The sequence below is a fragment of the Mustela lutreola genome, chromosome 4, assembly GCF_030435805.1.
Source record: "Mustela lutreola isolate mMusLut2 chromosome 4, mMusLut2.pri, whole genome shotgun sequence".
Lineage (NCBI taxonomy): Eukaryota > Metazoa > Chordata > Mammalia > Carnivora > Mustelidae > Mustela > Mustela lutreola.
In genome coordinates this window covers 105,404,191-105,431,367 of record NC_081293.1, presented here as the reverse complement: position 1 = coordinate 105,431,367, position 27,177 = coordinate 105,404,191, and the positions used below count along the sequence as shown (strand labels likewise).

The window sequence follows — 27,177 nt, the reverse complement described above, 5'->3', positions numbered from 1 at the left end:
GGCGGACCAAACAACCATAAACACAAACACGGGGAGACCGTCTGTCTCATGGAAGGGACTGGAAGGAGACCAAATCTGAAGGACAGCGGGACTCGTCCTGTTCCATTTGACTCTTCTCAAGGGACCAGGGTAGGAGTCTTGCCTCCTCCTTGGCTGGGCTCCTGGCCAGCAGGCAGACGGCTTAAGTCAACGCCGGTCATCTGTCCTGAACTCTTCATTTATTGAAGCAACTGCTGGTGCCTTTGACTTCCGCGGGATGTGGAATTCAAACATAACCCAGTGGTCGGACGGGTCTCCCAAGTCCTCCGTCACACGTGTACACGGACATGCGGGGGGTGAACCTCCCAGGTGCCCACTCTGCTCCACGAGCGAGAGGCCGCCTGCCCGGCCACAGAAGGAGCCCCCCACCCAGGCACCCCCACACCCCCCTCTGCTGGGCCCACACCACCCAGACCGCCCGCTTTCCTGTTCAGCCTTGGTCTCCCTGCCTGCAAGTTGTTTGTCCGAGCTGGTCCTGCCCCATGGAAGCCCCCAGTGTGCTCAGCCCCCACTGACTTCCTTCCTTCTGAACCTTTCAGGCTGGGCTCGTCCTTTTAAAGGAGGCGTACACAGGGCCGGGCCCCAGGGCCAGCAGCTCAGATCCCCTCCCCGTGCCGGATCCTAAGATTGCATCATCTTCTGCATCTTCTGCCTCTCTTTTTTGCAGGCACATCACTAATTGAGCCGTGACACCCCAAACCTTGTTCACACATAGATAAGTGGGGCCGACACCTCCCCTGTCCTGAGTTTGTGTTGTTTTTTTTTTTTTTTAAAGGTGTGTTTTAATTTAAGGGGACTGGATATTTGTGTCCACTAGATCACAATTTGGAGACCAGCGTTCGTGACTTATTATGATAGGTTTGTGCCCTGAAACCTTGTTGCCTGTGTTCTCCTCTCAGCCGGGGGGATGCCCCGTTTTCAGGGACACCCTCCTCGGATGGCGTCTTCCGTGTGGCCAGCACCCCTCTGCATTCGTCCACAGAGACAGGAATGCTGGGGATTCTCCCTCCCTCTCCCTCTGCCCCTCACCCCACTCTCTCTCAAATAAATAAATCTTTAAAAAAAAAAAAAAAAAGCTAAGCTGAGAATGCTTTCTGCCCATATTGAGAGAGCTGTCGCGGTGCTTGACTCTGGCGTGCCCATGGGGACGGGGTTGCCCACTGGGATCCCGGGCCCTTCCCTGTCATCCTTTTCCCCTCGGTCCCTACAGACCTTCCCTGCCCTAACGCGGCCTGGAATCTGTCCCCGAAGTGCGAGCAAGCTCCCAGCCCTCAGTCTCTCGGGGTCCGGTCCTGGCTCCGACCTGGAGCCGTGAGCGGAGGCTGCTTCCAGGGGCCCCGTCACGCTCTTGCCAGTCGTGGTCCCCCAAGCCCCCCGCCGTGACCTGGGGTGTTCTCTGCGCTCTCTCCTTCAGAGACCCGCCGCGGCACAGCTCCTTGAAATCCAGCCTGTGAGCCTTGCCTCCTTCGGCACTGAGCAGATTGACCTCAGACTGCACCTGGGCCCTGCAGAGTCTCGGGTCCCTTCTCCTAGGCTCTCGTGCCTTTGGAACCTCCTGTTTTTGTTCTGTGAACAGTTCTCGACTATCCCCTGGCATCATCGCAATGAGAAAGTCGGACTATATGGGAATCAGGTCTGGTTTGAGGGCTTCTGTCATACATAAGGGGACACTGTGCTGTGCCCCCCCAGGCCACCCTCGCCTCTTTTCTTCCTGATGCAGCGTGTCCCCCTGCAGGTGGCCTGCTGTGGCTCCCGTCACCCTTAAAGTCATCCCACTGCTTTCCCACCCTCCTGCCTGTCACCAGGCAGGGCCCACACTGTCACCAGCAGCGCACAGCCACACAGCACACGGCAGGATCACAGCCCTACCCACCTGCCTTACCGCTGTGGTGGTTTCAGGCAAGGTTGTTTCTCTCCATGTCCCCACACCTCTCCAGCCGCAGGTGTGCGGACCTACACCCGTGTCTCGGCGCCACTAGCTGAAGAACCTCTCACACCCACGATCACGGGCCCCGCCTGCCCTCCCATCCCCCGGTCTCATTTGATAAAAGAAACAAGCCACCAACCAGATGATTACAAATAATCCCAGCTGAAGGCATTCAGAAGCCTTTGCAACTGGACGGTCCTATTTCCAGAGCATTCTAGTGCAGAGCCCGGTGCTAAGGAGACCCTGGAGAATGAGCTTGCCCCTGGAGAGGAACAGGGAGCGTGCCTAGGAATACGGACTCCAGAGAGCTCCGAGGTCAGAAAGCCTGATGTCACCCCCACCGCCTGGCCTGCCTCGTGTCCTGTACTCCCCGTGTCAGTGGGACCTGCTCCCTTTCTCTGGCAGCCGGGAGAGATTAGGCCCCTCTGGGGTGCTCTGGGGGGTCCGATCTTCAGGACCTACTAGGAAAGTACAGGTGGGGACTCCCTTTTTCTGGATGTAACACTGGGATCTGATGAGGGGAGACACTCCGTCCTGGGCTCTGGCCCGTGTGCCAACTCGCTGTCCCATTTACTGATTTATTTGTTTCCCTGGAGAGCAAAAGGAAAATCTTGGCCATCCAGCAGCTAGGAATGTGGGCATCAGGGCCAGGCTGCCCGCGCGGCCTCCCCTGTCTGCCCTCGTGGCTCAACCTCTCTGTGCCCGAGCTTCCACCCGGACACAAGATGACAGCGTGACCCCCCTCAGTGGGTCCCCATGAGAGCTAAGTGCCCCAGGGCAAGTAAAGGGCCATGTGTCTGACACAGACTTCGTGTTTCAGATGTCATTGGGGTGGTGGCCCCCTCCCCACATGGCCCACCTAGTGCCTGTCCTAAGCTGACTCCTCATCGACCTTTCACTGTGTCCCCACAGCGCCCCTGGTCGGCCACAGCTGCTCCCTCCGGCCTTGACAAGTGTGAAAACCAAAACCAGGGAAGGTGTGTGACTTGCCCCCGAGATCTCAGTCCGAGCGGAGCGGACATTCCCAGGCACGAATGTCAGCTTCAGAGTCTGGACTCTTGACTTATGATCGAAGCGTTGCGTAAAGGAGGGTTACTAACTAGGTTGATTATTTAAAACCGTGGTCTCAGACATGCCCCCACGTCGGAATCCCCGGGAGGGGGGCTTGTGACAACACAGGGCGCTGGGCCCACCCCTAGAGCTTCTGCTCCGCGCATCTGGGGCTGCCCGGAGAATTTGCTCCTCTGACAAGTTCTCGGTTGATGCTGACGCTGCTGGTCCACGGACCAAGCCTGGAGACTCACAGATTCCAAATGTCGATCAGAGATCTCGTAGTCCCAATTACTGTCTAGGTCACTGTGTCTTGTACTCGACAAAATTTATCTCCCTGTTCTCCTTCATCTATAGAGGCCATGTGAGAAGTGCTAGCGCTCAGGGTCATTGTCCTCTCCTGTGGCTATGGGGTGGGACTCATCAGTTCATCACCAGGCTGTACGTCAGAAGGATGCACGTGAAATGTCTCTGATTTTCCTTACCAACAAAGCTCTGCAAACAGCACCTGTCCCTGCCCTCGATGTGACTTTAACAGAATCAGGAATGCAGACCCAGCAGGATAATTTAAGGATAATGCCAGCCCTTGGCCCTCACGCATGGGGCTGGCCGCTTGAGATGCTAACGAGATCTGTCACCTCCACAGACGCTGCCATCCACCCTTCAGCAGCTCGAAATCCCGTAGGAAATCGTGGCTTCACCCCGGGGCACGCTCCGTTATCATGGGTGCTAAAAAAGGAGATAGGAGGTTCGTGTACCAAAGAAACAAACCATCAGAATTCCTGCGGAAACCCTTCGGGAGTCCGTGGCCAGAAACGGGACCGTGAGCTCTTGCTGAGTTTGTCCCAGAGTGTATTAACTCATGAAACAAGGAAAGGTCGCCTGACGAGGAGGAGAAGCTTTTCAGTTAGGAGGGAGGTGGCCCCAGGCGGGGGCACCTTGCACGGTCGGTACCCACCTGCCCGAGAGCCCAGCTCGGGGCCGCCATCCCGGTCGACAAGCCGCTGAGAACCTTCTCCGCTTCGATGTGCTGTCTTTTTGCTGCTGTGTTGTTCTGTTTTCTTGCGATGACACTGAGTGGCCCCTGTGTTGTGTCTTTCAGCCGGTAATGTTAAAGTAGAGGCTCAGAGTGATGAAGAGAATGGGCGTGCCTGTGAGCTGAATGGGGAAGAATGTGCGGAGGACTTACGCGTGCTTGATGCCGCGGGAGAGAAAATGAATGGCTCCCACGGTGGCCAAGGCAGCAGAGCTTTGTCAGGAGCTGGAGGCATTCGACTTCCTAACGGCAAACTAAAGTGTGATGTCTGTGGGATAATTTGCATCGGCCCCAATGTGCTCATGGTCCACAAGCGAAGCCACACTGGTAAGGCCTGGCGCAGTTCCTCCTTTGGTGGCCTGGAAAGGTCCTCGGGGGTAGCAGAAAGAGAGCGATGCCCTGTCTCTCATCACCGGTTCCAAGTCGTATCACAGGTAGCCTTGTTCTTAAGGAGCAGCAGCGAGAGGGACTTTAAACACGCACCTGTTCAAACCTAGACTTAAAGCCATTGGATGGGGAACGTTCACAGCCTCCCCAGGGCTGTCAAGGGTCCAGGATCTCGCCTCCCACTAACGAGCGGCAGCTGTGCGGTTAGTGCCCCTGTAACTCTGTAACCTCCCCCTCCCCCCAAAAAACAACAAGACGAAACCAAACAAAAAAGAGGGGGAGCCGCTCACATGAGCTCCTCCAGGTTTCCCCTGAGAAACTGGGAGTGAAATGTGCCTTTTTGAAATCCAGGCTCCCAGAGCTCGGTTTTTAGAAACGTGAGTGAGCCGTGGAAAAGTCCCACATGTCCTCAAATCCAGCTCATTTTCCCGGCGGTGTCCCTGACAACAGGTGAGCCTGAGGACAGGACTGCTGATTGCTGCTGAGTGTCCACCTCCCACAGGGACAGAATCTCCCATCCGAGCCTCTGTCTGTTGGAGGGTCTGGAAGCCTCGGAGAAGGAGGTTTCCTGTGTCCAAACAGGAAGGGACAAGGACAGTGTAGCTCCCACGGCTGTGCCCAAGCTCATGGGGGTGGGGGGTGAGAGAGTCCTGCCCCTTCTTGTGCTTGGCCGTGGCCGACGATTGGTCCCATACCTTCCCACCAGGACTGTGGAGTCACCTCGAATGGCCTCAGACAGTCTTCAGGACATGAATGGGGCCACGTGCTACCTTTAGCTGTGTGCAGGAGGTGTCCCCCGCATTGAAGAGAACTTCACTCTTTTCTCCTGAAGGTGTGCAAAACGCAATTAAGTCACCACCTCTAGTGGTCACTGAAAGTGTAAACATAAAACGGACGAACCCGGAGTCTTGGCTGCCTAGGGGCTGCCTTTGGTGGGTCACCACGACATCCGCTGCTGTCACCACTGTCTGCAAGGGGATTAAAAAAAAAAAAAAAAAGGCTGAAATCCTTACTCTGGGGGCACAGCAGATTTTAAAGATAACTTAAGGAAGTAGGAAGAAGACTTGAAAATCACAGCCTTGTGAGTGTCTTCCCCAGGGCTAGATAAATCCATGACTATCAGAAATTAAGCAGGAATGCAGGAAAATCTTTGAGCAGAACAGCTGTCTTGTCAGGACACACAGGCCTTGGTGGAGCTGTGACTTTCCCATCTGAATCGCCACAGTCTCCAAAATGAGGTCTTCCACTTGTAAGATATCTGGAGAATCCTAAAACCCGTTGACTTTCGGAAAACGTGCATTTTCAGTAAAAACGTAACTTCTAAAATTAAGCAAACTTTGCTTTTCCTAATACATCCCTTCATCTTCCAATTATCCCGTGAAACAGACCCTTCATAGGGAGGCCTGAGTCAAGCTTGTGTGAGAGTAGTCAGGCCCTCCCCTTTTGTAATGACTTGGAAATTAAAGCGAAGGTAAGTTACTTCGTGATAGACACCTAACAGAATACGGCGGGACCCGTGTTAATACATTCCTGATGGAGGAAGAGACCTCACAAATGAATGACTTTCCTTGCTAATTCATGTAAAACCCAACTGTACTGTGAAAATTCGCTTAAATAAATATTTGATAAATGAATCAAATCCTGGCATACTAAATCGCCAAAACATAATGACTGCCTGCCCCGATAAAAAGAATAATTGCATTTAATGAATAAACCTGCCAAGTGCAGATATGCAGAGTAGCCCCGGCGGCGTGCTGCCCACTTGTCCCCACAAACAGCAGCTTAGTGCCAAGCACGGAACGGATTCCTTCCCTTGTAGGACAAGTACATTCCAGAAATAGGAACAGGCAGACGGTCAGTGTTACAGTTCCTGGTCTGGCTTTTATGATAACAAACCGACAAACCCTGAAACAATGAACTCATGGATGGTCTTCATGACATGTCCCCACTGGCATAAATGCGGACGGCGGCAGGCGGATCCAAGCGAGGTTGCATAAGTAGATGACGCCAGGGAGGTTTCTGTTCCATCTCTCTGAGATCTGAAGCGGAGCATGTTAGAAAAGGCATGCTTTGCTACCCGTCCGTCCCCACCCCGAATTCTCCGAGTTTCCAATGTTTCTAGAGCAGTTTCCTCTCATGCTCAAAGGCCATATAAATCATGCCAGGGCTTCCCTCCCTGGTACCCGATGGCTTCCAGAGGCAGGCTCCCCTCTTCCTCTGCCCAGAGCCCAACTGGGGAAGGTGTGCTGGGCTCCACCCGCTAACCTGTGTGCGGATCCCACTACCTCCATCCCAAGTTTTGCCACTCAGTTTCATTTTTTTTTTTTTAAACTCAAGTGTAATAGCACTGCCTTCCCCACCAACACCTCGGGGTTGATGTGAAAATCACAGGGGAGAGTGGAATGAAAGAGCCACACAGTGCAGGGGAAACCCCGCCACGCAAATATGCAGCAGTGTCGTCCTTAATGATGGTACTGTAAATGATCAAGATCAAGAAACGTGTCTGAATTATGGTGACTCTGGACAGTCTCAGGCTTTCCCCTGTTCCCACCATCACCAGCATCAGAGAGCAATCAGCTCCGAGGTGTGGCTGGCATGGGCTCAAGTTCATTCTGCCAGCTCAGGTATATATTCTGTAATCTACCTTCTTCTGATATCCCCCCTTCAGTTTTATGATGGAGACATCCAAGGGGCTCAGATCTTCTTACAGAGGGTCCCTGGCATGGGCACCTGTAGACCCTGAGAGAAAAACCTAATGTTGAGTTAATGAGGATAATAAAGCCTTTATCCCACCAAGGAAAAGAAATCCAGCCTTGGGGAGCTCGCTGTCACTTAGCTGCAAGAAGCAAGCTAGGGACCTGAGGAGGGAAGCAGTTGATGCTGGAGTCTCAGCTCCAGGGGAGCAAAGGTAACAGGGGCTGTGTTCTGTCCCCCACAGCGGGGCCATGCCCCCTGTCCTGCTAACAACACCTCCAGACAGAAACTACCTCGAGCTGAGCCCTGGGTTGTCACTTCGGAGAACGCCGTCTTCGGGAGTCTCCATGTCCCATGTTACATATTCATGCCAGCACAGGCAATCAGAAACAAATAGATTTCCAGGAAAGCTTGCCAGCAGGATTAAGACACGAGGCGCAGCAAGATACACGAGAACTGTTGACTCAAATTAGAAGACAGATTTCACTCTCAAAGCAACGGCCGCCTGGCTTTCCTCCTCGCGCTCTCTCACGGGCGGGGGGCATGGCTTGACTGTGCCGTCCCTCCTGGGTCCACGGCTGCAGCTCCTACACAGACAAGCACTCCCCGGCAGGGTCCGACTTGGGTTCCCCCCTCTGCCTCCAGCCCTTCAGATCTCCAGTGCCTCATCAGCCTGGAAGGGCTCCATCACACAGCTAGCTAGCTTTGGGTCTCGCCACACACACCTGTTTCCCACGTATGGCCTCTGCCCTCCCTGTATGCATTTTGGGTGGTGTGAGCTCTCCCGACTGATGGCCTTTCCGGAACATTCAGCCAGAGGTCCACACTGCCAGGATCCATTGCACCCTGCTGGTCTCACCTGGCCCCTGACGACCAGTGATTTCTCTTCTCCTGTGCATCTACTTGGAGTTAAAATATGCACCTTCACGCCCGTGTGTGTGTGTGATGGAGGCTCAGAAGTGTTTCTAATAGATAATGATCTCTCCCTAGTGGAGGCTCCTGGGGACCACTCAGCCACCAACTCTGAGATTTTAGCCCAAGCTAATCAGGATCACTGTCACCTCCCACCTGCCTGACTTTTTGCCCAACCAAATCCACCTCAGATGCCGACTGGGGAAAATGCCCAATACGTCCCAGTGGGTATAGGGATCCCTCCAACAGGCCTATAATTCAATATCATTGCTAGTTTCTATCATTACCATAGCAGCTTTGTCCGGCCCACTGAAAAATACAAGCGATCATAGTCATGACATCCCAGGACCAATCTGAACTTTTCCACTGAGGCCAGTGTAGGTTTGAATAGACCCAGATGGGCTTCTGCTAGTTGCTTTTGGTAAGTGCCTCCTTGTGCACCAAAACCACATTAAGCAATTGAGAACATTGTTAAGTATGTATTTCCACACATTCTTTTTTCCTAAGAAAAACCCGTTACCAGGAAGTGTGTGTGTTTTGGGTTGTTTTTTGTTTTTGTTTTTGTTTTTGTTTTCATGCTATCTCAACACCAGATATTGTGGGCACAGAGAGCTCTTCTTAAAAAAAAAAAAAAAAAAAAAAAAAGGAAGGGGAAAAAAAGCAGTTGTTTTCAAAAGGGCTTTAGTGTTTACTTAAACCTGACCAGCATGTCATCCTTTCTACACAAGAGCTAAGGAAAATGGTCACCGATTTGGAGTCCAAGACCCAGGACTGCCCAGTGGCGTGTTTCTTTCTCACAGATGCCTGTACGTCCCTTTGTCGGTTCCCGAACCCATGGGGACAGGCGCTGCCACACACAGTTGGGGCTCCCCGAAAAGAATTCCCAATCACAGCGGAACTGCATCTCTTAAACAACTCATACTGAAATTACCCCCTGATTTTCTGCAGAGATAGGCCAGTGATAGCTTAGTGGTTTTAGGATTTGGGAGAAGGAAAAAGCCAGAAGTCTCCGAGCGTGTCTGGCTCGGACAGCCTGCCATGGGAGGCCCTGGGACTTCTCTTTGGACCATGTGGAGTATCCTTCACAGTTCCTTAACTTCTCATTTTATTCAATCTTTCTCCTTCTCTCTCTCTCTCTCTCTGAGCCTCACACTCTGTCTGTCTCCTTCCTGATTTGCCTGCGTAGGGACAGACAGGTAATGGAGAAGAAATTGAAAGGCAAAATACAGGAAAAATGTAAATGAAAAGAAGTTATTATAACTGTTATAATGAAGTGCCTTTCATTTAAATATAAGAATGTAACGCTGAAATGAACTTGTGATCCTGAAATGCATTTTTAATGAGTTTCCTTTTTATTTTGCTGCTTCAGTGGCATATTTTAAAGACCCTTTGAAAAAAGCCACATTAAAAACCCCACCAAATGCCACAACACGCAAAATTGGATATTGGTTTATTCCAAAACTGCTGATCAGGAAGAGTGGCTCTTCATCACAAAATGTTGCAGTCACTTTATTTAAATGAGTTTGAATTTGCATTGTGATGTGCCATTCTGATTTAGGGAAAAAAAATTAGATTTTCAGATCAAATTGACCCAACCAGTGAAGCGTTAAGGAGCTGGCAGGTTTCGTCTGAAAGCCTCGTGTTCTATCAAACCTGCAGCCGGTGGAAGTCACCGGCCCCGTGGGAAACAAGTTCCTCGCCGGGTGCTCCTCGCGTCCCCGCGCCGAGCTCTGCTCTCACCCGTCCCTCTCGCCCTCCCAGGGGAACGGCCTTTCCAGTGCAACCAGTGCGGGGCCTCGTTCACGCAGAAGGGCAACCTGCTTCGACACATCAAGCTGCACTCCGGGGAGAAGCCCTTCAAGTGCCACCTCTGCAACTACGCGTGCCGCCGGCGGGACGCCCTCACGGGCCACCTGAGGACGCACTCCGGTAGGTCCTCCGGGCGCAGGTGCCAGGCGCCCAGGCCGGGCTTGCGTGTGTGCGCATGCGCGCGCCCCCCCCCCCCCCACTGTGGGCTGGGCCTGGGCCCAGGCACTGTGCCCCCACTGGGCCCCCATACCCCCTAGGGACTGTGGCAGCAGTGCCCCTGTGCCCCAAGTTTGGACTCCCCCACGGGGCAGAGGGCGCGGGTGGGATCTCTCTCTCTCTCTCTCTCTCTCTCACATACACACACACACACACACACAGTCCTGCTTTGCAGACACTCTCCAGAAAGACCTCCTCTTCCTGGGGTGCTCAGTCAGTGGAGCTCTTCTGGGACTCCGCCAGCTCTCCTTTTACCCAGCGTTCGGCTAAGGCCCAGGAAGTTCCCAGGGACACTTCTTGATGATACTGGCCAGGCCACACCTGTTTCTGCTTTATGCAGAGGACTCCGCTAGTGGTCACTGTCACTGGCGTAGTTTCTTTTCAAAGCTAAGAGAGAAGGTGAGTAGGGTCTGCGGCCACGTGTCCTGACTGGGGACCAGGCTGTCCCCACCCCCAGGCAGGCCTCCCTGTCTGGGCCTGACCCTAACTCATGCCAGAAGCCAGGCAGGCCTCAGCAGACAGGCCACTCTGGGGGTCTTACCAGAATTTTAGCAAACGCATGTTGAGTAATCCAGAGTCTGGATCGTGATTACCACAAACGTTGGACGGTTCTCCAGTTCTCCCAGCCTGCGAAGCGCACATCCACCTTTGGGATCCGTCTTCTGCCTCCTGAGGAATCCTCTATTCTATCAAGGGGCCCTGTGGTCTAGCAGGACAGAGGAACAGAGAGGAGCCCTCCGTCCAGCCGGGACACTTAACCCCTGCACGCCCAGAGCTCATCATCTGGATCACCGGCTGGTCCGCGACTTCTCTGGAGCGTGGCGCTGCTGGGGAGGAAGCTCCCTGCCAACACCCCCAGAGCCTTGCTGTCCCCCGGGGGCAGGGATGCTGCGTCCCTGGGAAAGCCTGCCTAGAATCAGGCTGTCTCCTGTAGTTCGTGACGAGGTTCTAGTGGCCTCTTCCTGTGCCTCTTCCTTTGTTACTGAGCAATTACGGAGCACCCCAGAGCCCCTCTCTCTGTGGAGGGGCCTGGTGGGAAGTAGTGAAGTGCGTGTTGCCCGTGTGTCAACACAAGTGTTTGAGGGGCTAGTGGGAGCGCAGGGAGGGGACCGTCAGTCTCCGGAGGGGGCAACGAGGTGGGAGGCGTCAAGAGAGACTTCCAACAGACGAGGGGCTTGAGTCCACGCTGGAAGGTGAGTTTCTGAGGTTTACCTTCAGAGAAGTTCCATGGGAATGTGTGTAATTCTCTGAGCGACCCCACAAGGGGGCGTGGTACGCATTTTAGCCAGTGTTGCAGGCACACATCTTTCTCCTGGAGCCCTGCCAGCACGAGCTCACAGGGAGGCTAGGGGGGTGGTCACAGGCACCCTGGCAGTGCTGGCTCCCCGTCGCGGCCCAGCCACGCCATCTCCTCCCCATGCTGATCTCCTTAGTAGTCACCATGGAGGAGGTTCCCAAATGCCAGCCCTTCGCCCCCAGGGGTCCATGCCGAGGACTGGGGCAGACTTTGCTGCAGGGGACAGTTCACACCGCTGGCTCCCCCAAAGTGGGAGGACAACAGTGAGCATCTCTCAGGGTTTACAGTGTGTCAGTAATGAGGAGCATGCATGTTGCCCCCTAGAAGTGAACTAAATGCAAGTCTTCAGATGTGACCATTATACTAGCAGTGGGCAGAGCCTGACAGGTGATCTAGGACAAAGGAACTTCACGCATATCATTCATGCAGGTCAAGTGGACATCAGCACAGTTGACAACAGGACTGCGTCAGGGTTGGTAGGAAGCACAGCACCATGGAGGTGGAAAACACAAAGACCATCCCTAGGTGACACCAACCACGTCACTGTCATCCCCAGTGACTCTGATTTGCCACAGAAATCTCTCCTGCATATCAGCCCTTGAAACTCGAAGGGATGTCTCTCTCTGCTCTCCTACCCACTGTGAAGTCTGGAACATCTAATAACAGTATTTTCAGTTACTCTGGCTCCATGCCTGCTTATTTCCTTCAAGGCGTGTTGGTGGTGTCCTGCTCTAAGCATGGCCAGTGACTTGAGTAATTTCATACAAGAGTGGTGGACTCGGGCAGCTTATCTCTGCTATGGATGCAGTGCTGAGCGAGCAGCTAACACTGTGCCACTGACCCAGGGCTGCTGGTGATAATGACATCTAAGAGAGCCGTTGACACACAACTCTTAGAGAAGAGCCAAATAGGCCAATTCTCCATTCCACTAAAGCCATGATCAACCTCATAACTTTCTCTGGCCACTGGTGGTAGCCTGAGGTACCAACGACCAACACATTAGTGGTGATGATATAGGTATAAAATGTGTCCCATACTGATAAGAGGAGGACTCAAGTATCTGGCAAGGTAGGGAAGACATTCCCCACTGCTTTCTTTGGGAGTTGAGAGCTGAGCTAGAGACATTCTTTGCTTCAGAATATTGGGTTCTGCTGCAAGGTGTACTTCAGTTTAGTTTCTTACCATGAACATATTTCTTATGTTCCAGAGTTAAAAGTAATCCTATATTTAGAAAAAATGGATGTTCAGACACTGGGTCGTATATACATGAATTTGCTTAAGTGGTAGCTTTTCTAGGAAAGGACATTGAGGGGTTGTCTATATTCTACTAATTTCTAAAGCTAGTATTCCATAAAGTGTGCCATTTTAGGCAACATATATTTCGGTTTTACTTCCCTGATCTTAGTGATACAATGTTTCCCACAGATAAAGACCCACCCCCTTCCTCCTCTGTTCAATGTTCCTCTTCTTAAACCATTGCTTCTATTCATCTGGGGAAGAGACTGAAGTAGTATAAGCTTTGGTTAAACCATTTTATCAAACATTCCTATTTTGATGGTATGGATTTTTATACAATACATTCAAATTTGTGAAATCTAACAACTTAAGAAGAAAGTCAGAGGAGATTCTGGTCTGAGGATGGAAATTTATATTCCTCATATAAATAAGGATCCTTTACCTTTTTTCATCTCTGAAGGTGCTGTGTATTAAAGTCTTTAAGCTTAAGCATGATATGAATTTGCATTAGTGTTCTTTCCCTAAAATACCCCTTAATAATAAAGTTCGGGAAGAACCAAACCCATTGTGTAGAATTGCAATGCTTAATATGGTAGCCACTAGGTGCATATGGTACTTAAATTGTTAAGTTTAATCAACTGAACTTAAACAAAATCAAAACTTCATTCTGTGGTGACTCTAGCCATATTTTGAATGCTCAGTAGTCATGTGGGGCTGATGGCCACCATATTGAACAGCACAGTGGCTGTCGCACTAGACAGTGCAGAGGGTGAACACTTCCATCTTCATAGGAAGTTCTGTTGGACAGGGCTGATCTCGAAACTATACCATCCGCAAGTTTTGGGGAGATGCAGAGCTTTCTCTAAACTAGAACAAGGAAATACATTTTGAAAATGAATGCTCTTTCATTAGTGTATACTTATCCACTATGGTTTCTTAGAGACCTCAAGTTACCCAGCTGAGCAACCTGGAATTTAATCCACTTTGGCTGCATTTGGATCTGGCCCACAGTAAAAATGCTGTCCTCACGTCTCCATCTCCCCGACCCCACTTCCGTGGCCCATTTCCTCCAGTTAAAGACGTGATTGAAGAAGAGAATTGGGTCGCTAGGACAATGGGCAAATCAAGATGAAGCAAGACTCACAGAAGCTCTTGGTTCAATCAAAGAAACTCTGGGGCATTAACATTGTTAAGTTTAGCAAGTTTGATTGAGCCCATAAGGCTTTTAGCTCTCAAGAGTAGAGGGGTCCTTTTTTTTTTTTTCCTTTTTTTGCCTTTTTGATAATAATTGTATTGCATGCATTCCCATTACCCGTAAGGCCAGCACTTAATTGGGGTCTCGAACTCAATTGTGTTTTCCGCAGTTGGTAAACCTCACAAATGTGGATATTGTGGCCGAAGCTATAAACAGCGCAGCTCTTTAGAGGAACATAAGGAGCGTTGCCACAACTACTTGCAAAGCATGGGTCTTCCAGGCACCCTGTACCCAGGTAAGCCCGCCCTCCCTCCCAGCTCGCGGTGAAGAGGGGCCCCGGGCACAGAGCTCCCGGTGTGCATGCCGCCACCACCGGGACAGACGGACTCTTTGGGCCCCACACACGGCGTGATCTCACGCAGAGCTCACTGTGCTTCCCAACTTTCGAAGCCCCCATCTCACCAGAGAGAGCCTGACTTTGAGCCCTTCCCTCTTGGAAGCTGGGGAAGCATCTAAGATAATAGTCACCCCTGAAACTTTGGGGTTTTTTCCTTGGATTTGGTGATTTTTTTTTTAAACTTTGGAGTATCAGTTACTTCTTTGTGCTTAATAATCAAAATAAGATATGAAGTCTTGTTCAAAAAACTATTTTTTTCATGAGGTTGATTGAATAAAATCTTTCAGGCTAGGTTTTCAGTCATCGCCTGCCTGGAGCAGGTGAGCTCCTTGGAAAACCCTGACAGTCCAGAGGATTGCGGCTGTCAGAGGGTTGGAGGAAAGGCTGCTTTCTTCTTATGAGCCTTGATGCTTTCGGCATCCCGTCAGGAGATAGCGTTTGACTCTGATCTTAGATAATGTAAAGTGAAGGGTGGGAACAGACGGCTGAATTTGCAGGAGGCTGCATTCACTCAGAGGGACGGCGGTGCTCTAGAAGGCACCCTTTCTAACTTTTTATGAATAGATCAACTGAAGTTAACCTCTTTCAAAACACCGTTTGCTCGGCTCCGCCAAGGGAAGGATCGTCACTGGACTCAGGAGCGGAAGTTAAATTAAGAGTTGAAAATTTTGTAAAACCTCCGTAAGCTCCCTGACTTGAATGAATGGCTCATAAAGGAAACTGACCAGGGAACACACAGATCACTTGTATCATTTTAAATTTTTGTGACTACTCACTGGATTTTTCTTAGGGTGAAATACACGTAGCACATACACATAGGGTCCTAACCATTTTTGAGTGTATGGTTGAGAGGGACCAAGTAGGTACAAGAACACTCAGATTAAGGACCAGCGAGAGCAGGAGAGACGAACAGTTCTAAGAACCAAATCTATTTGGCACCAGGGCTATGTGTTACATGGCCAGAGCTCTGTGGTTCTAAGGCTGCCTTCCCCAGCCATCAGCTGTGGATCTGGGGGCTGACCATTGATCTTTCTGGGCCTTACTCTTCTTGCCTGTAAAATGAGGAGATCCCATTAAATTCTCAGTTAGCCTTCTTCAAAGTCTGAGGTCTGTTTCTAGGATGGAAGGGTATCAAGGGTTACTAGAAGAGAAGAAATCAGGTAGTAAAACAGTAATGATAATGTAATAGTCATCCATTTGTGGCCAGACACCAAGGATGAGAGGATGATGATGATCCTTCAGAATAAAATCTGAACATTCAGACATTGTGTTTTCCTGCCACAAGTAGACTAGTGGATCCTGGAAGTACGTGCCACCGTGCCCCACTTTGCTGAGAAGGAGGGACATTGAAGGAAGCATGTAGGCTCGACAGGTCAAGCGTACGACCTGTAGGATTGGTTTTTTTTAATGGATTTTGTGTGTATCCTTCATATAAATCAGGGGGTGCTTTTATGTCTCCCCATTTAATGAAAAACACACATTTCTAATATTGAAAAATTTCAGAGAAAAGTGGTAATAGCCTATTTGAAATATATGTTTCCAAAATGGACTGACCCATGTTTCAATAAGGCATTTATCTACCCAAGATATTCGCTGCCATTTATTATTTACCATACCAAGCCCTCTAGCACAGTGATCTGAATTTCCCCTAAAACTGTACACATGGAATTTCAAAGACACACGTTGGCTTTCTCTGCCATCTTATTACTGAAGGAACACTCTAGGACAGCAGCCCGGGCTCATCCATGGGAGGGCAGGCTTTGTGTCCCTGAGACCTGGGGTCAAGTTGTGTCTCCGAATCCGTGTGTGAACGTGACCTTGGGTTCTCAAGTAGGAGTGGTAATTCCTGCCTGGCCAACCTCGCAGAAAGACTCTGGGCGAAAGAGGAGACAGCAGGGAAGGTAGACACGTATCATGTCCTCACGTGAACATACACATGTCAGACACCGAAGCCTTGACACCCGGCGGGTGTCCTCGGTTGGCTGTCTGGGTCAGTGAGCGCATATGTCAGCGACACATGTATTACCCCCTCGCCAGCCAGGATTATTTCTGTCTTGAAATGCTCATCTGTTCCCTTGATCGCTGGGAATACCACAATGGTTTGTCCTTCTGTCCCTGTGCTTGGGAGATGAAGAAGCTTCCTGTGTGCAGTGAAGGCACTGGGGGTGTGGAGGGAGTCCATAAAAGCACTTCAGGGCCCGTCCTACAAGCTGACATCTGGGATTCAGAGGGCAGGCAGTGGGCTGCTGGGGTGTGGACGGCGGGGGGGGGGGGGGGGTCCTTGCTCACTTACCTGTGCTGTGCCAGGTCTGGCTGAACCTGTGCCTTCTCACACCCTGTCCTTCCCACGCCACCCGGGACCAGCCCCCTTGGCACTCAGAGGGACCCCTGGACAACCTCTCCCTGCCTCAGTCCTTAGGGTGGGGCCGTTCTTTGGGATTTAGTAAAAACCAAAGCCTGGCTTAGCTAGGATGTAGGAACGTTTAACTTTTCTGAATATAACTTTACCTAGTTAAAGGCTTGTTGGTCCTCTGTTGTAATTCCCTTTATGGAAAAAAAAATGAATTTCTTTTGAGCGTTTGGAAGATGATCCATCAGGGGCACAAATCGTGTTATGGCTCTTAGGGGGAAGAGCATGAAACACGGGGTCAGCACCAACCTGCGATCTTTGGACTGTTTTGTCCCTCACTGTGATGACGCTGAGCATCTCTGCTCCCAGGAGTCCCTGTGGCTGGGTGGGGACATAAGTGCTGCAGGTGCCCCGGGTCAGGGAAGGGGTGCTTAACAGAGAAGGAAGAACATGTGAGGATGCCTATGTGCTCAATAGGTCACACGTACTTGTCTGGAATTGGGCCACGTGGGTTTCATGTGTAGCCTTCATGTACATCGGGTGTAGACGATTATGTTTGCCCATCGAATAGCAAACACGCATTTCCAATGTTAAAAAATGTCCTTTGCCAGAAATAATAACCAATTTGAAATGTATGTTTCCAAAATGGCCTTCCTAAGGCCATCTGAAGACCGGAAACACTGAGGAATCATCTTGGCAGGCAATCCCGGAACATGATGAGCTACCTCACCGTGCTGGGGCCAGAATCAAAGGTGGGAGGGATGAGGGGGAGGGCCAGACAGGGCAGGCTCCTGTCTTCCTGAATCCAGGCCTGGTTTTCACGTAAAATGTGTCTGTCCGTGGTAGGGGAGTATCGTGAGGGTGCCTAGAAGAACAGAGGAGAGGACTGGCATTTTCAAAAAGGAGGAGTCATGTCTGGTGCTGTGTTGGCATGCAGCTAAGTTCTGCTTAGAATAGGAGTGCACCTGCGCTAAATCAGCATGTTGTAGCTGAGCAAGGAGGGTGCGCATGCGAACGGCCGTGGGATTGAGGTGGAGGCTTCAGACATGGTGCTGGAAAGACCGGGTAGCTTTTTGGACTGGAACTGACACTTTCAGCTCCTTGTCCATTAGGATAAATTGCAGGCAGGAGAGAGTTCTACTCCAGACACCCAGCCATAGAGTCTGGGATGCAGACGGACTCCTCAGGACACAGAGTTATCTCTTCAGTCATGGGAAGAAGGATCGCATTGGGAAATAAAGACGGGCTGGATATGCTCCCCATGTCAGCACTTACCGCGGCATCTAGGTGTTCTGCAGTTAGAGAGCACTGATCCCCCGAGTTTGCTGTGTGTTCAGGGGTCGGGGGCTCTGGCTTGTCCCCTGTGCTGCCAGGATTCACTGTAGTCCTCCTGCCTCTCACTTTGCGGTGCCAGCCGACGGCATCGGACTGCGATCATTTCCAGCTCAGACAGGTCTGGGACTCTCAGCAGGCTGATGTCAGGACTGACTGAGGTAGTGGATTTGGGAGCCCTTGAGAAGTTAAGAGGACTTGTCAGAGGGACACAAGGGCTTCACCACATCCAGCTTCTGGTGACAGGGGTGGTGCTCGTTCGCTTTGGTCGTGGGAGATAATGTGCTGTCCCCAGGCGTCATTAGCAGGTGGCCGTAGGCAGCCCCTGTCTGCTAGGAGAGCTGCCGGGGAGATTAGGAGTAATCCCTGAGAAGGGCCCGGTTCTGGTCGGCACGTAACAAATGTCAGATTTAACGCTGGACGCGACCCAATCCTTTCACTGTAAGCGTTTCTAAACTGGCCTCTCTAACTGTCTTTGACTTTAGTCATTAAAGAAGAAGCTAATCACAGTGAGATGGCAGAAGATCTGTGCAAGATAGGATCAGAGAGATCCCTCGTGCTGGACAGACTAGCAAGTAACGTCGCCAAACGTAAGAGCTCTATGCCTCAGAAATTTGTTGGTAAGAGTCAAACGTTTGCTGTCTCTTAAAAAACAACTGTGTGGGTGTTTTAGACTCAGCTGGTCCTTAGTTGAGAGTAGGAGAGAGAAAAAGAATCTCGTTTTGTTTTTGTTTTTGTTTTTTTAAAGCAAAAATTGGTAGGCTTTACGTTTCTTAAATATTTTGGATTTTTTTTCTGATAGACTTCTTACACAGAAGAAGTCTTCTCCAGGCAGTTTTTCCTCCGTATGGTCTTACAGCATCCCAGGCACCCAGGAGATGTGCCTGTGGACACCATGCACTTCCGGATCGGTGCGCTGTGTTGGCCTAGCGCGGCTGGGGGCTCCCCGCACAGCCCATTCACCTGCTGCCTGAGCAGCCCCCCTGAGCCATAGAAGCTCAGAAGTTCATAATACCCCCTGCGTGGGCTACCATGGATGGCAGAGCAACTGGCCAATGAGAAGGCCCAGGGAGGAGGGGGCACAGCCACGATGGCTGTGCTCACCGTGGGATCTCTGCCCATGCCAGGTGTTTTGAGGGATGAAGGAAAGAGCAAGGTGGCCCTTTCCTCTAGGAGCTCGCTGCCCAGTGTAGACGGTACACAGAAGCACCAGCAGCCCTCATCAGGCCACACACTGCAAATGCAGGAAGAATGATTAGCTTGGTGTAGAGTTAGCTCGGTGTAAGAGTGGAAATGCCCTCGACTTGGGGCCCAACCTGAGGGTGTCAGCACACAGCCGTGTGTTAATGCTGTCACCTGGGTGACATTACTTGACCTCTCCTAGCCTTGATTCCATGCTTTATGTCCCTCACGTGGCTTTGTGAACATAAATTAACACCAAGGATGTGAAAACATTTAGAAACCCTCAGTGTAAAGGTCAACTATTATCAGTAGGATAATGTGGAAAGAGAATGCCAGGGGAAAGGTCATGTGCATGAAAAAGGACCTTGGGGGAGGGTCATTATCGGGAAAGAGGACCTTGGGGGAGGGTCATGGTCAGGAGAGAGGACCATGCGGGAAGGTCATGGTCAGGAAAGACGATGATTAGTAAAATTTCATGAAGCTGATAGTGACCTTGATGGGGAACTAGAATTTCAGCACATTATTAATAGTGGAAGACAGGGACAGGATTCTGCACAGACATGAAAGTACAGGGACATGGTGACACCAGTTGTATGGGTTGGAGCGGGGGAGGGGGTGGGTCTCGTGGGACCGGACTGGGGAGCAGGGTGTGTTCCGAGCTAATTCATGTGCCCTCGGGGAAGCAAGAATATTAAGTCCCAGTAAGCTCTGGCCACAGAATCAGTGGCCTTTGAATGCTGAGGTGGGAAATGTCTCCTTAACTCAAGAGGCAGGAAAAGGCACTGGCATAATTTTAATGGGAGCCACATCTTAGCAAACAAGACCACGAGTGCCAGAAGGTGACTGGGAAAGGAGAGAGTCAGTGGTGGCAGGGAAGGAGGAGGAAGCAGAGCAGAGGAGTTTGGTGACAGGCGCTGGGGGTCAGGGCAGGGACTGGGGTGTGGAAGCCGTGAGTCACTGCAGTTCTAGTAGAGGAGGGCGCCATTTACAGAAATGATAAAGCCACTTTCTGGAAAAAGAGTTCTGGTTTTGATCTGCTCATCTTCAAGGGCTTTCTGAGGTCGAGGCCACATGGGAGCATGGAAAACGTGTGTTGGGAGAGGATGGGTCTATAATGGGGTTAATGGTTAATGAGGCGTGGGGTTCCAGAGGGCAGATGGGACAGCAGGAAGCAGGGAGGACAAGGAGAGGCCACGTTCTTGGGGCTCCAGCCTCCCTTTTGCACTGAAGCCCCCGTCTGGATCAGATTTTAGAGGCTCGTCACAGGTTGGGGGGTGGGAGAGTTGGGGGAAAGAAGGATCCAGTTTCAAAAACTTTTGCAAGCCACTGGCTAGAGACACCATGTGGGGAGTCACCCACATAAATATGCAGGCTTAGACTGTGGGGAATGAGGGAGGCCCTGCGTTTCCTGAACAGAGCAGAAGCAAGGTCCTGAGCACAGAACAGGCTGCTGTGCTGGGATTTCAAGTCGCACTGGTCTAGGTGAGAACTCAGCACTCACAGGTGCTGAGCAGTGGGCAGGGCGCAGTGCACAGTGGGTGGTGTGCCGAGGTCAGCAGGCGGCAGGTGAGGCAGAAGGCCAGGTAACCAGGGGCGGAGATGGAGCAAAGACCCGGTAACAAATGTGCCCGAGGGTTGTTCGTGGTCACTGACGTTGAGAAGCTGGGCACACCTTCTCCTTCACGTTGGGAAATTGGACAAGTCCTGCTGAGGATTTATCAATGAATCTTTGCAACTCATATTAGCTTTTGGAGGCTTCCAACCAAATGAGACTACCTGTGAGCCTCTCCTGTAGCCACCTGGGAGGAGGTCCCGAGTTGGGTATTATCTTCAGATTCAGATGCTTCTGTGTTCAAAACAAACAACAACAACAACAACAACAAAACAAAAGTTCTAACCAAGCCAAACCAGGGTTAGAAAGAAGTCTGCGGGGGGAGGGGGACACAGGAGAAGATGTGATGTGAACAGTAGGACAAGGAGAGAAGCATGGAGACTGGAACAAAGGGCTCAGGAATGGCTGCATATTCTGTTAGGTGTTTTCCCAAGAATTTGGTGATTGATAAGTTCTTTATAAAATAATACCTCTTTCTATACCCAAATGCCTAGCTTGTCCTCACTTCATTGTGATGGGATTTCAGTCAACCACTTCTGACTTGTCACAGTGTCTCCATCGCTAAAATAAAAAATAAATAAATAAATAAATAAGAAAAGAAGGGAGGGTGGGAGGGGGAGAGAGAGTGAGAAAGGAAGGCAGGAAGGAAGGGAAGGAAGCAGGGAGCGAAAAAAGGAAAGAAAGATCTCTTGGGGTCCTTCTGAACTTCGACATGCTGATTTTATCCTTTCTATAAATTTAGAAAATGTGTAGGAGTGCACCTGTTTTCATACATGATCATACACATGGGCCAGGGGTGGTGCTCTTGAAAGGCTCCAGGTCTGCATTCAAGAGCCCTGAGTTCAAGTCCAGATCCAGCTATGATTGGCTGGTGACCTTGAGCATGTCACTGGACTCAGTGTCCCCATCTGTGAAATGGGTGTGATGCCTCCTGTTCTGCATCCTTCCCAGTGCTATTCTGAAGATCAAAAGGGACAATGGGTGTGGCACTGCTCTCAACTCGAGAAAGCACTTAAAAAATGTAAGGTGACATTATTTTCCTGTGGTAGATTGCTCAGAATGGTCTATAATTTTGTTGAATCGATACGAGATCTATGATTAAAATTTTTACCTAGCACATTGGCATGACTATAAGTAGGTATTGATTCTGCTGACAACATTCCTCACCAATTGTGTCATCAAAGATCTCATCCTCTGAGATCACTGGATCAATGAAGCCCATCACAAAGGAGATAATAATGTTACATAAGGACGCTACTCATTGTTCTTAGTCTGTTGGGCGATTACAGGGAGAAAGTGTTGTTTCTCGTTGTTGTTAGAAAGGAGGGGTGGGGCAGAGGGAGATGGGGAGAGAGAATCTCAAGCAGATTCTATGATGAACACAGAGCCCAACGTGGCGCTTGACCTCACGACACTAAGATCATGACCTGCACTGAAATTAAGAGTTGGGTGCTTAACTGACGGAGCTACCCAAGCACCCTGAGAAAGATTTTTAAATACAGAAGAGGAGATAAGGGAGAATAACAATGATTAATATTCCGGCTATCCATTATAATTATCTTGGTATAGTTCCTTTTTTTTTTTTGAGATAAAAACACAACCCTGTTGCATTATTAAAATGACCCATGGTGAATATAAGGAATTTTAATAGAAAGATGAATGTTTTAGAATCACCCCCAAACCCCAACATCCAGAAATTGCCAATATTAAGAGTAGCTAGACATTATTCTAAATATCTTTCTATCCATATATAGGTATGTGAGGGGCTAGATGATGAACAGGTGGATTGATAGACAGGTGTGAAATAAATGTAAAGATTCTATCGTATTACAAATGCTCTTTCAAATTGAAAGTATTACTTCTGTTTAAGAGGTAAACAACAAAACTGGAGGCATGGCTGATCTTCAAGTAAATGTTTTCTCACAAAAGATATTATTTAAAGGATTTTTCCAAGATTAAAAAGATATACTACTTTATTTAAAATGTGAAGACCTTCAAATCAGTATTTTAATCCATTTGTTTCATTTAGGCAGTATGTACAGACCTGTAGCTTTGGGGAATAAGGACATGATTTTATTCCCTGGTGTTCAGTTACATTATTTTTACATGGTCTTGCTTCCTAATATTCACATTCTATTCCATAATCCTAATTCTTCCAGAAGTCTAGCTACTTATTGTTAATCCTATATTTAAATAGATTCAAGGTTCAGACTCAGTCCTTTTACTGCCATTTCTATTTATTTTGATTAATCTCATAACTGAATGGATTTAGCATGAAAGGTGTTATAAGGAGCCCCTGGGTGGCTCAGTCAGTTAAGCATCGGCCTTTGGCCCAGGTCATGATCTCAGGGTCCTGGGATGGAGCCCCATGTTGGACTCTGCACTCAGTGGGGAGACTGCTCCTCCCTCTGGCACTCCCCGTGCTTGTGCACTCTCATTCACTCTGACAAATAAATTTTTTAAAAATCTTAAAAAAAAAAGAAAAAGGAAGGTGCTATAGGTGTTCTGTTTCCATGATTGTTTTGTGTTCAAGGTTGTCTACCTGCTGCCATTCTATCTTGACAGAGTGTGTGGTGACATGATGGCATTGCTTTTTGAATGTTGCTGTGAAGATCTCTAAGACCAATCTGATATTTTTTTTCTGAAAGGTGATTTCCATTTTCTTTCTGAATGCTTGAAGAGTTCTTTCTGTAACCTTAAAGTTAAATAGCCTCACTAGGATGTGTCTTGGTATTTTGTATTCTGAATAAAAATTTCCTGCCATTTTAATCTAGGGAATCCCTTTTTCTCTATTTCTGAAAAATTATTTTCCTTATAAAGAATTTTTTGTTCCATCTGTTGTAATCTCTGTCAGGCATACCAGTTGTCCTGTGTTGGATAATTTGTCTTCCATATCTGTTAGCATTTCCTTAAGTTTTTTTTTTTTTTTTGTCTTTTTTCACATTCATTCACACTTATTTTTTCCTCTATGTCAGTCATTCCACTTTTAGTAGCTTATGTTCTGTTACTCACTGCTTTTAAATCTATGGATTCATTCTGTAATAAAACTTTTGGGGACCTCATTATGTTTCCCAAGATCTGACATCTTCTTTTTTCATCTTATTCTATTGTTTTAGCATGCTGTCTTTCAGTACTTGTTTTTCTGGAGTCCATGTCACAAAGTAATTATGAGATACCTCTCTTCCTTGAGTTAAGCTTTTTTCCTAGGATGGGTTTATTGGTCTGTTTTACTTCCTTTCCTCCCTTGTATTGCTAGAAAATATTTTCACTGTAACCATGGCATTTCTTTTCATCTTGCTATTCTGCTTGGGCTGATATAACCTGATTGACATTTCGACATTCTTCCCACTGTATGTGAGACTTTTTTTTTCTTTTCCTGTGAGAGCTATCGAATTTTCTAAATCCTGAAAGAATGCCAAGGATGGGTTGAGGGGGGAGTTCAGGTGAGGCAAAGTGCAGTCTTTGTTTAAAAAAAAACTTTCTCTCTGCTCTCTCTCCCTCGTTCTGAGATTTGGTTAAATGTCCTGAACTGGTTTTCATTGCACTTGGATAGAGAGTGGTTCCCAGCCCCACAAGGGGACACCAGAAGCTTTGGGCCATTTCCCCTCATATAGGACACGACTCCTATCAAAAGAGCCAACTTCACTGCTCAGCTGTCCTGTCCCACCTGGTTCTTGCTAGCAAGAGGTTTTTCACTGGTTGTTTGGTTGGTTTTTTTTTTTTTGGTCAGAAGTGGAAGAAGATGTTTATTTGAATTGGTTCTCTACAAATATGAGGAGATTAGGGAGAATGCTGAGGATTTTGTTGACTCATACTTAAGGTTTTTAGAGGTCAGACCTGCAGCAATCTTTTACCATATGTCTCAGGACAGAATTGCCTTTCCTTGGTCCTTGATTTTTTTTTTTTTTTTTAGTTATTTTATTAGAACCCATTCTCTTATTTAGTTGATTGCCAAAGTGAACTGTGTGGGTTTTTATATTTCTCACTTTGTGGAATATTGGGGAGGAGAAATTCTGTGGGTTTCAATATGCCACAGTAATCTGCAATATATGGATTTTTTTTCTCCATTTGTTGTTGAAAACAAGTTTTAAAAACAATGGATTTTAATGGTTACTTGGGAAACCAGGGAATCACGACTTTGAGGAGAAGCAGGATGACTAGGTGGGAAACCACCATTTTTGGTGGGGCTATAAACACTTTGATATGTACCTAAATCAACCTCAAAGTCTGTGCCTCATCTTGTCCTTACCCGGGTCCCTACAAACCATCTGTTCTGGGGTTAGAGCAACAAGATATTTACCACCTTAATACCAGCATGAGGAGAACTCTGTGATGTTAGTAATGCTATCGAATTACTACTTTGAACTCTCAATGAGAGAAACACCACCTCTGTGCTCCCTGCCGTCCACCTCCTGGAGAGATTCCATCCATTCTGTTCCATTTCTGCAGCGGTGTGACTGGCCAGCAGCAAGTTTTCCTTTCTGTAATCTGAGGATCACACTGTTCCACTATCAGGGCATGTGCCCCTCCTGACCACCAGCAGATTAGAATGAATGCAGGCTGAGCCGTTTCATGATATATCTCCTCTGCAAGCAAGAAATGAGACCAAAAGATACTTCGTAGCATGATGGGACCAAAGCCTGGACAATTATCAGTAGTCAGAAACATTTTTCTAAAAGGGTTAGTTCATAAGTTTTGAACTACCAGGGAGTTTGTTCTCCTGCTGCTAAGAGCTAGCAAGAGACATTGAAGTCAGGTGTCCGTGTGGGCGGTGTGGGGGCCCTCCAGTGCCACACCCTCACCAGAGGCCATTACCTGGAGTCCTGGGAGAGTCTCTAAGTTCACTTACCTCTGCATCTCTCAACCTGTTTTTCTGCCCGTTACCCAGAAGGGCACTTCCTTCAGATTCTTCAGGAGCTCCCCATTTTCCCCTGGACAGAAGCTTCCTCTTGGTCTAGTCCCATCGTCTGACTAGATGCCATTTCCACCTGGCCCTGCACCCAGGCTCTGGCCTCACCACCTTTACTCTGTCCCTCCGAAGCTCCAGGCTCCTTCTTCCCTTGCTTTTCTCTTGCTCCTCCTAGTGTGGGACACAAGGCCCACTCACCTGGCTGACTCTTCCTAGGTCAGAAGCCCTTGTGACACAAGCCTTCTGTTTTCTTCATCAAACTTCACAGCCTGGGCCACACTGTTTGTGCAGCCCTGTCTTAATATCAGTCCACTGTTAGCTAGCTTTTTACCAGCTCACCTGTCTGTCCCTCCTCTCTGGTCCAGGAGATACTCAGTGCTCAATGAAGATGTGTTAGAGGAAGAAAAGAAACAGAGTAAGGGGTAAAATGTAAACAATTCGTGAGTGCCTCGGGGGCTTTGTTTTTTCCTAAACCAGCCCTGAAAGGAAAGCAAACCAGTAGTCCTGACAGTAAAGTGCAAACAGTTAGGGAATTTGCTAATTAAGCCCTGGTTTCATACTGAACCTATAACCAATATTCTGAGAAGGTGCATCTTTTTTTCTTCTAAGATTTTATTTATTGGGACGCCTGGGTGGCTCAGTGGGTTAAAGCCTCTCCCTTCAGCTCAGGTCATGACCCCAGGGTTCTGGGATGGAGCCCTGCATCAGGATCTCTGCTCAGCAGGGAGCCCTGCTTCCCTCTCTCTCTCTGCCTGCCTCTCTGCCTACTTGTGATCTCTGTCAAATAAATTTTTAAAAAATTAAAAATTAAAATTAAAAAAAGATCTTATTTACTTGACAGAGAGAGAGAGAGAGAGAGACAAAGAAGGAACATAAGCCATAAGCAGGGGGAGTGGGAGAGGGAGAAGCAGAATCCCCAGTGAGCAGGATGCCCCATGTGGGGATCAGTCCCAGGACCCTGAGATCATGACCTAAGCCAAAGGCAGATCCTTAATGACTGAGCCACCCAGGTGCCACAAAAAGGTGCATCTTGGTGAAAATATTTACTCAGCAGCCAGAGCTGGTCTCAGGGCTCACCATTCCCAGGCAGCAAGCTTGCCCACAGCTGCAAACCTTGCTGCCAGACCAGAAATTTCTTGAGGTGAAGCTCACATGCCGAGAGTCCTCGGCAGTGGTCCCTTGAGCACTGTTTGTGCCTCGTAGTTTTTGGAAAGATCAGATGAACGGCACCTTCTCCCCTGAGCTTCCTTGGTTTGCGACCAGCCTCCCCACACATACCTCTGTGGCACGTGGCTCTGGTGCTGCCATGATGTAAAGGTCAGTGGAGCAGGAAGTGAGGATGGTGTGGGCAGTGGACCCTGAGCATCTTTTTACTCTCAGAGCCCAAACTCAGCTTTCAGTAAACTTTAATGTCAATCATATCTTTTGACGAAATTTTATTCTGAGTATTAAAGTTATGAATTTAAAATTCTTTTTTTAAAAGATTTTATTTATTTGACAGAGAGAGATTACAAGTAGGCAGAGAGGCAGGCAGAGAGAGAGAGAAGCAGGCTCCCCCCTGAGCAGACAGCCCAATGTGGGGCTCGATCCCAGGACC

The 27,177-nt window shown here is 49.0% G+C and overlaps 1 protein-coding gene across 12 annotated transcripts in view; it reads left to right on the top strand.

Moving 5' to 3' along the window:
- Window positions 1-27,177, top strand: part of IKZF1 (IKAROS family zinc finger 1) — a 94,202-nt gene that overhangs the window by 61,792 nt on the left and 5,233 nt on the right. For 3 of the 12 annotated variants that reach the window (XM_059170633.1, XM_059170627.1, XM_059170632.1), the window contains exons 4-7: window positions 4,119-4,379; window positions 9,807-9,974; window positions 13,968-14,093; window positions 18,363-18,497. In XM_059170633.1, the coding sequence (XP_059026616.1) occupies window positions 4,119-4,379; window positions 9,807-9,974; window positions 13,968-14,093; window positions 18,363-18,497 (690 nt within the window). The remainder of the gene's footprint in view (window positions 1-4,118; window positions 4,380-9,806; window positions 9,975-13,967; window positions 14,094-18,362; window positions 18,498-27,177) is intronic. The other 9 variants (XM_059170628.1, XM_059170631.1, XM_059170636.1 and 6 more) reach the window with 9 other exon arrangements.